Genomic DNA, 10,188 nt, shown 5'->3' with positions numbered 1-10,188 from the left:
TTTTTTTTTATTCTCACCATGGAGAAGAATATTGTGGGCATGTTACTTAATTAATGGGCTAGAGACTACCTGATCGTGTGGTCATTGCACCGCCAATGTGAGAACCAACTAAGGGAGGGTGCATAGGCATCCAAGCATCTAATCATGAGTGGTCTTTCGGTAATAGGACACATGACCAGATAGCGATCTTTTCCCTTGATTAATATAGCCAAGTATGCACACTGACTATATTAAAGAGAGGGGGTAGGAGTGCTTTTGCAGGTCCCATAGGCATAAGCTCACACCTCTTTCCTCTCTTATCTTCCTCTCACAAGTAAGGATCCTAGCTAGTGTGAACAGCTTTTTGCAGACTCAAATTCTCTGCAGCATGCCCACAAGAGGTCAAAGGATCGACTCTTATTTCACATTTGTACCATAAGGCATCACCTTCCCTGCACTCTCTTGTAGTAATTGAAAAGTCTCCTGTAGCTGTAGTTAAAGTCCCATTAGGCAGTTAGATTGGATATACCCAAAAAATAATACTCGTAATAATAACTATACTACCAACCACTGTTGTCATTGTCTAATGCATGGAGAAGATTATCTTTTTAGCATTAGAGGAAAATCCTACACCACCCATATGGAAATACTTAATAAGCAACCTAACCAAGAACAAAGCCATCAAACACATCATAGTATTGCCATCATCAAAATGAATAAAACCTAATGCAGCAGAAGAAAGTCATAGCACACCATTCATCACAATGATTTTCTATAATAAATCTATGGTTAAAACTATTCAAAATATGAAAATAGATAAAAATAAAAAGGAAGATGAACACAAGTTGCATCATAGAAACTAACATAGAACACACATCCAGAGCAAGCTCTCTGAAGCTCTATCTATGCCCAACTGAAGTTCATTCAAGTTCTACAGGCAAGTTCAACCAGAGCCTTTTTCAGTACAGAACTAGCTTCAGATGAAAAGAAGATATATATATATATATATATATAAAAAGAGTTGAAGCCAAGATAAGAGACAAGACCAGGATCTCGCACTGTAGCATTAACAACGTAGCCCAGTTGGAGAAGCTTCATGACAAGCCAAGATCCAACAAAACCAGCTGCCCCAGTAACACACACAGGGCCACGCTCATGATCATCAAATTCCATAGTGACCTCAAACAAGAGTTGATGATTACTACTACTATGGAAACACAGAACACAATAAAACCCTTCTTCCCCACTAGATTAATGGGACTATGTTTATATAGAATAAGTTGGGTTCTCTTCTTCTTGGTCAATATAACTGACATTCTACTGACGCTCGCGCTGAAACCACCAATACCAAACCGAGAAACAAAGAAGAGTGGATGGCAACAATTTCAAAATGGAATCGTATAATTAGAGAATGGTAGATGGCCATAATGTCACTGTCACTGTCACCGAATGAGAAGTTAAAGTGACACTCTATCTTACGTTGTCATATCTGTTTTTTGCAGTAGGATTGACCCAATATTGATTCCAAGGTTTTTATGTGATTGATATGCTATTAAATAGGTTGTTGATTCTATGCCCGCACCGATTAGTCTGACAAATCATTTATTAAACGCGTCGAGCCCAAATCTTAATCAAATAATATTTGACCATTTTTGGTGCATAAGTCTAATTCAATGATCGTTGAATTGGGACTGATTGCCTAAGTGCCTAACTCAGCCAAACACCCTAATTAAGAGCCCGCTTAGAGCCTATCTAAGGCTCCTTTGTTTAAAGAAAAATGGCTTAGCAGTCCACTTTGCTTAATTAGTGATGACTTGATTAAAGACCGACACCCAACCAAACTTTTATCAATGGGATCATGTCTAGCCTTTGAGGATTGATTGCTTAAATGGGTTGGATGGAATGCGGAATCATAAAGTAGGGTGGACTGATTCAGCCCAATTGAAGTCGGCCCTGATCGACCAATTACCACCTCTAATGTTACATTTCTTTCATTTATAAGTCACTTTTAGGGACAACCGAATTCTCTTGAGATTCATTTTAGCAGTAGAAGAGTAGCCATTTGTTACCCTAATTGTCGAACAAAAGGACAAGTTGGTAACAGAGTGAAGTCATTAGAAAAGAATTATCTCCTCCATACAAAGACCTTGAAGTAGAGTAGAGCCACTTAGAAAGGCTTACTTGATAGAGAGTTGACCGTCATGAATTTCAGTGTAGAAGCACAATGGTCATTTATCAATAATATGAGAGTTGATTCCATAATTCCATCAAGGATTTTATATGAGTTGATGGTCTTGGTTCACTCATCTTATAAACCGGTTTTAGGAATAAGCTCTCCTTAGACATATATAGGAAGAAAATTCTACCTAAAAAACATTTTTGGTACATAGAAGAAAATTTTTGAATTGAAAGAGTATGTATGATTTGTAGGTCTTGGTGGAATTTAGCTTTGATGTATTTTTGTGATCTCTGGTCTCTCTCCTACTTATGGTAACATCAAAGGAGGGAATTAGTGTAGTGAGATCTCCCTTTTATGTCTCCATCTTTCTATTTCTTCATGTACTCTAAATTTTTTCTTCTTTAATACAAATGAAGAAAAAAAAAAAAAAAAGCATATACATGTAAACTTGGATTTCTCATGGAATAACTTGTAGATATCCTAGAGTCAATAGCCGTATTCAAAGTTTAAATGCTTTTGGAACTGTGTATTAAGGATCAAGATTCTAAAACTCGGGAACGGTTATGGGATTGGTCAAGGCCAAAACCATTTTAGAACAACCTGGATCGGGATGTATCGGACATATCTATCTTCTTCTTCTTCTTCTTCTTCTTCTTCTTCTTCTTCTTCTTCTTCTTCTTCTTCTTCTTTTTTGTTATTTTTTATTATAATTTTACCCTTAAAACATATATGTGGAATGAGATCTAAAAGATCAAAATTGGGGATCGGTCAAAACCAATGCTATTCCGATTCAAACGATACAGACCGTTCCTTTCGTTTTTTAGAGCCATGTTGATTTTGGTCCAGATTTTAAAAGTGGTCTTTTTTTTGGTAATACTCTGAATCATAGTTTTAAAATTTGGATTGGATCAATGGATTATCCAATATCGGTCGAAACAGCCAATTCTAAATCTTTATTGATCCTATATCAATCTAATGGTACGATAAAAGGGTAATAAGGTCCAAATATTTTATTTTTTTTACCTTCAATTCCAAATGATGTGAGATTGATTGACCTGGTCCTAAATTTTAAAATCCTACCAAAGGGCCCATAGGCTGAAAGAGTACAGATTCTCTACTCATGTACGATGCCTCCGCACATAGATAGTTACCAATGAAACGAAATCTCCATCCTAACTGGGGGTTGGCATCCCAACTTAGGGAATGGCAGTTGGGGGTGAATGTTGTCCTGGAAGAGGGGGAACCAAACAAGGTGACCACTCCCTTCGAGAGTCCATAGGCTGATGGGATTGGTATCAACCAAGGAAATCTCTCATCAAAAGGCACTCACCGGTGGTGGTAAAGTTGTATTCATCAATTGGTTCCTATATCACATCAAAACATTCAAGGAAAAAAATTTGACAAATATGAATTGTCCCAACGATGTTAGGTAGACCTACTCTTCAATTTTATTCAGCCCAAGGGTGATTTTAGCAATTGAGTTTTTTACCCCTCATTTAAGTAAGGGGAGGAGGGATAGTTTTCAATTCAGGAGCATCGCCCCTACAATAGCCCAAGGGTCAATGGAAACATATGTAAAAGCATCAATTGTGACGAGATTTTAACTTTTCATTGGGGTGGAGCGGTTATTTCATCCCATCTTGCTATTAGATGGTGATTCCACACTTCAGACATAGGCTACGTTTTGTTACGTTTCAGAAAAACGTTTCTAGAGTTTTTTTTTTTTCATTCTAAACGGAATAAAGTATTTGGTGTATTTATTGTGTTTTTTTTTTTAACAAAAAGTAGAAAAAAACGCTAGAAATGAAAATTGACAGAACGACAAAAGGTAGTTCCGACGTTCCAGTCTCGTTAAAAAAAAAATGGTATTTTGACAAATAAAGTGAAATATCTATTTTTAACACAAAACATTGTTTCTGAAACAAAAACGTTACCAAATGCAACTATAATCCTTTTTCTTTATAAATAAATAGAGAAATTCTATAAATTCTTTTTTTAAATAAGGTAGATTATCTCTAACCATGGATTTAAGGGATGGTGTCAACATCAACTCAATCTTATACAATAGAGACATGGTGCTGAATAGAACCAACACCCTCCAACTTCCCAACTCACCATCGCCTCTGTTGTGCCACTAGCAATCATCTGTCATTTTCAAATGAGAAAGATGTTGTATCCTGAGGATCCAGCCAAACAGCCCTCATCTCAAAAGGGGCAACGGTTTGGCCTTTACAAAATATCCTCTTAATTCCTTTCTTATCAATATGGATTACTGTAAAATCAAAGGCTAGTTTACCAATTATGTCAATCTGGTCTCCCCTAGTGCCTTTGCCACCCATTCAAGGGTCTCTATCGTGCTATAGGATATTTAACACATATCTAACCACCAAAAACATTTAGGCATATAGTTCATGACGTTTTTGACCGTTGGATGCATGCTTTAAGGTTGTTGAGCATCAAAGAATCCTATCCTCCACTCAATCTCCTTAGAAATGATGGCCTTGATAACTTTTCCGACCATTTTCGGAGAGATAAGATTGAGAATATCACCGTAAATCTGATGTGTGAAGCCACATTCAAAAAATAAATGATTCCTACTCTTGCACATCAGAAAAAATAGAATGTGGACACTTGTTTGCTTATCTTACCGACAACATGCACAATACACCTCCCCCTCCAAACTTTACGCTCAAAATTGGACGGCAAGATCTCTCTCAAGCCAATCCAAGATTTAACCCCTATCTCTCAAAATGGAAGAAACAAGAGACATCCTAGTTGATCCCGCAACATAGCGAATGTGATCTCCAAACCTATAAAGAAGAATGCCACAGGAATTCCATGGATCTAAACAAAGATGAGTAAAATGATCAATCTCAATTTTGATCCGAACCCATGATTCAATCTTAGTCCTGTACTTCAAAATCTTACGCCAAACTCAAGAACCCAAGGGTCATAACCTTGTACATTTCATGCCTTCGATATCGGTTCTCATGAATTAGGTTTGGGGCTCTTGGTGGCCAAGCATTGCTCAATTATTTATAAGCTTATAATTTTTTTTTTCAAAAATAAATATTTATTAGAGTTAGAATTTGAAATAGACGTGGGTGAGGTTTTAGTCATCAATTGAATTACTATATCACACTCAAAGCCATTTTTTGGAAAAATCCCAAATCATAGTTTTGTCCCATCAGGGGTGCGTAGTTACACGTTCTTATCAGTAAAGCTACTTTTATTCAAAAAAATAGACAAAAATAGGGTTAGCTATACTGACCATTCAACTTACTTTAGAACAAGGTTAGAAATTCGTATATCTAGGATCCACCATAGTTCTAAAAAACAGAATGGAATGATCACAATTGATTGGTTTAGAATGATATTAACCTTGACTAATCTTTAGACCTTTCCGATCCTGTTTCACATGTATGATTTAAGGATAAAATCATAATAAAAGCTGATTAAAAAAAATAAAAAATTAAATCTCTCTAATATGGTTCATTTCAGTTCGTTGACCTTCATGTTTTAGAACCTTGAACCACACAAAAAGGATGGTTTGTCTATTTGGCTAAAGCCCTTGCAATATTATATTGACCTTGAAGGGTGGTTTGGACTTTGGACCTTGGACCAATAGCATAGAAGACTAGTAGAGTTCTATAAAGGTGAAGGAATCTTCGCAAAATACAAATTCCTTTAGTTTTACATATTTGAAAGGTGAATATAGGTACATACTTAGATAGCATGGGTGCACAAAGATAATCCAACAACTACTAGTTCTTCACATTTTAATGAATAAATGCCTAGAAAATGGTTTCTATAGTAGAGTATGGTCGTTGTTTCTAAACATATGGGGGCCGAAATAATCAATCCACCCATATATCATGAATGAAAAATGGTGATATTTTGATTCTTTCTTACACCCTCCTATTGGTCCTCGTACGAAGCACAAGTCACAATCCCTCACTAAAAACACTTCCCCATAGATGTCTTTTTATGAAAAAAAAAATCTCTAAACTCAATTCATAGTTATGTTTAAAAAATAAACAATTGTCTATATCATGATTTGAAGCATCAATATCAAATTATTCATATCAGGTGATTTATAACAGTTTTATATATTGTTGATCATAATTCTTTACTGATACCATATCAATTGAACGATATAGACTAAGGGTTATAATATAAAAATCCTACATTTTAAGAAAATCAGGAGTTCTTTTTCTTTGACATGAATGATCTGATATCAATATATCGAATTTTAGTTAAGCCGATACCTGATCCGATACATGATCCGATACTATGTACTAAAACTTGAGAAAGAGGGAGACTGAGAAGTGAATTTTTACAAAATATAAAGGATGGACAAAAGATTCGCACACGGATTCTTTGGCACGCAGAGACACAGAAATGGGTCCTACACATTCTGTCTCTTCCATAAATCTCCCTATCGACGATCCGTAATGGGCCCCTCCATTTGCCTGAGATGGTACCCTGTTATCGGGGACTCTGGGGGAACCTACTCCCAATGTAATGTCACATTTACTACTTTACTAAAAAAAAAGCAAAAGGACATTTTAGTACCCTAGCGTCGATGGGAAGTGGGAACCCACTCCCAATAGGAATACGCCAGCACACAAGTAATGAGCCCCTCTGAGTGATAGCAGTAAAATCAAATCTTAGGGCCTGTTTAATAACGTTTCAAGAAACGGAGTAAAAAACATGTGATAAAACTGTTCCGTTTCACTTATTTTCATAAATAGAAATAGAAATTTTTACTTATTTATGGTTCAAGAAACGACCCAAGCGAAACAAGTTGTCGTTTCTAGAAACAACTTGTGGCCATTCTTTTACTGGTTACTATCGACTTCTAAAAACATGACTTATCAAACACCTTAAATTCCGTTTCTGTTTCTAGAAACGAAAATTTATGTTTCTGTCGTTTCTTGAAACAGAAATGACTTAAACGTTATCAAACGGGCCCTTAGATTCTTATGGTAAATTTTTATTTTAACTATGAGAGATGTTTGAAACATGGTGAATTTTTGATAAAACCATCTCCAAAATCACAAGCAAAGGCAACAATAATAACAATAATCATAATCTTATCTCAACTAAATGAAATTGACTACATGAATTCGATATAAATATTAAAAAAAAACAATTATTATTGACCTATAATATTCAATATCCTTGTAATAGAAAAGTTTTTGGATTATAAAATAGCATAATTGTTGAGACATTGCTTAGGTGTTAAAGATGGTAACACGTCTTATTGACGCTTCATGAGTTTATGTTGATTTATGTTTCTTGTTTTTTTATCTTAGAAAATTAAATGGAAATTTAGAAGTTAACTTGGGAAAGGAGATTGAGTTCTTTGATGGTGGAGTGATGCTTGATTGTTGTGGACAACTTGTTCAGGAATAAAAGGGATATGATTCCCTAATTTTATTTTATTTTTTTACAAAACAAGGAGGCAAAGGTTACCTTCAAAGCCAATAGGGGTGTCAAAATTGCCCCGTTAACCCCAGCCTGCCTGAGCCCAAGCAAGGCCTAGGATGAGCTTTCCAATCTACAAGGCTGGCTTGGGCTAGGATTTTGAAGCTTGAAGCCAGGATGGGCTTGGACTAAGACATTGGGCTGAGTCCAGCCTATGTATATATATATATATATATATATTAAAAATTTATAAAAATATACCATCAACCTCCACCGATACACCACCAAATTCTTTATAATTTATATCACTGATAACTATATATTTTTAATTCACCCTCACACACCCACATTATTTTTATTACACACCATATATTTTCTAATCCACCAATATATAACACCTAGGTCAATCAAGGTCGGGCTAAACCCAACAGGATTGGACCTAGGTTGAAAAATCTCAACTCAACCTAAATTTGGGCTGGGCCTGGACTATGTTAAGAGACCTTGGGTTGAGCTGGACCCGGCCCTTGTAAATAAGCAAGACAAAAGAGTAAGGCCGTTGGCTTATCTGCGATGAGTATAATGCCCAGCCCACAAAATGAAGCTTATTTCCTAGCACAAAACTCAGCCCTACAGACTTCTCTAGAATCTAGATGGCAAGACCCTGAGGGCTTAAGTCTTAACCCTTAACCGTCAGATCCAGCACCAAGTCTCCTTGAGATCGCATGGTAAATCATTCATCTTGTAACCATGTGATCAAGAATTCGAGACTTGGTACACAGAGAGAGAGAGAGAGAGAACCATCAGATCCAGCGGCTCTCCCTGGTCCACAAATCATGCAATGTCATACTTAGCTGGAAAACGTTGTTTTCTCTTCTTTAAATATCCTATCAGAGACCCATGTTTTTCTTTGTCTTCCTTTGACTTTTCTCGTTTGAAACTGTTTCCATCCAAACGGCTCTGACCTCTTCTCCTCCCAGTCAACAATAGAAATATATGTATAAAAAAAATTTGGTAAGAGCTACCTGATAACATAGTTAGAAATTAATATTACTAGCCAATGAAACAGCGTGCACAAGCATCTTTAGTGTAGTCTTTTTACATTCACTGTATCTTAAATCTTGATGTAAATACTCAATATCGGGTTAGTGGGTAGAGTTGCTTCTTCCAAGAAAGATTAGTGAAGAGAAAACTTCTTCTCTTTGAATATCCTCCCTTTCCTGAAACAAATCAAAACACATAATGAAGAAGTGAGAGAATGAATCAAGGTTCTACAGTAAAACATTTTTTTTTTTTTTTTTGCTTTGTGATTCATGGAACAAATCAACACTCTCCATTAGTCATAAAATACTCACATGCCCATGATAGAAAAGATTATGATCTATGACAAGGAAAATAGTAATTTTAGAACTTTCTTATATTTGAAATAGTCGTAATTTGTTTGATAGAAAAAGTCGAGTGGGAATAAAAGAGATGGATATTTTGAAGGATTTCGTAAAATTTAAAAAATCAAAATTGTTTATTTGGATAGTGTGATAAAGTGAGAAATATTTATCTTCTATACAGGTAACCATCCCACCTAGGGTGTCAACTCGTGGCCCGAACCGACTAAATCGACTGGGATCGATCGTTTATAGACTGGCCTGGCCTGGCCCGGACCGTTTATTAAACGTGTCGGGCTTGAGCCCGGCCCGTTTATAAACGGTCGGTCTTGGTTTTGCTACTTGGACCGTCGGGCGCCCGACCGAGACCGACCGTTTAACACCCGACCGAGACTGGCCTATTGTGCACCGGCCTAGCACGACCCTTTAATGATTGTAGAATACCTATTTTACCCCCCAAATTAAAAAGTAAAAACTAAAAAGTAAAAGCATGTTCACATTTTAAATAATGGTTATATTTGGTATCATTTATTGATTAATTGTTATTTTTTTGGGCTTGCATGAGTGAGCCGGAATATAAGAGCACATTTTAAAGAGGGTCCGTTTAAAAACCGGTTAAAGCCCGTTAACATTAAACATGTCCGTAGCCCGGTTAAGGCCCGACTAAAGCCCGATTAAGGTGGCCCAATTATAGCCCGAGGCAGACCGACCGAATATAAAGCGTACATGCCCTCAATAATTAAGCCTGATTAGTTAAATGGGCAGACACGGTGTAGCCTTTAAAAGTCTTCAAGCTCGATCGAAACCAAACCGGCCCAACCGGTTGACACCCCTAATCCCACCCCATCTCATACTATTCATAGGATGTCCCGAGTTTGGTGGATTCATCCACCATCTTTTATTGTAAATAGTTCCCTAATTGGGGCTCGAGTTTTCTCTGAGTCCTCTTTCTCTTAATAAATATTTCAACTTTCAGACAAAAAAAGAAATAGGATGTGGTCCCACAAAGTCCTATCATGCTAGGTAAGCAAATTTTCCCACCATATATTTCTTCAAAGAGGTACTATATTAGGTAGAATTTTGTGTGAAAGATGGAGATGTTGACTATATTATCATTCTCTTTGAATATCCTCTCTTTCATGAAACAAACCAAAACACACAACGAAGAAGTGAGAGAATGAATCAAGGCTCCATAGTAAAACATGGTTTTTTTTTTTTTTT

The 10,188-nt window shown here is 36.4% G+C and overlaps 1 protein-coding gene across 2 annotated transcripts in view; it reads right to left on the bottom strand.

The window, feature by feature from the left end:
- The window catches only part of LOC122070773 (dihydroflavonol 4-reductase-like), a 3,780-nt gene extending 2,551 nt beyond the window's left edge, over positions 1-1,229 (bottom strand). Inside the window, exon 1 of one of the 2 annotated variants that reach the window (XM_042634969.1) lies at positions 1,026-1,229. In XM_042634969.1, the coding sequence (XP_042490903.1) occupies positions 1,026-1,152 (127 nt within the window). In that variant the 5' untranslated portion in view covers positions 1,153-1,229. Of the gene's footprint in view, positions 1-843; positions 872-1,025 lie in introns of those variants that run through there. The other variant, XM_042634970.1, reaches the window with a different exon arrangement.
- Positions 1,230-10,188: the final 8,959 nt, after the last annotated feature.

Source organism: Macadamia integrifolia, unplaced genomic scaffold, assembly GCF_013358625.1.
Source record: "Macadamia integrifolia cultivar HAES 741 unplaced genomic scaffold, SCU_Mint_v3 scaffold_100A, whole genome shotgun sequence".
Lineage (NCBI taxonomy): Eukaryota > Viridiplantae > Streptophyta > Magnoliopsida > Proteales > Proteaceae > Macadamia > Macadamia integrifolia.
Note: the sequence above shows the minus strand (reverse complement) of the source record. Positions and strands in the feature narration are given on the sequence as shown.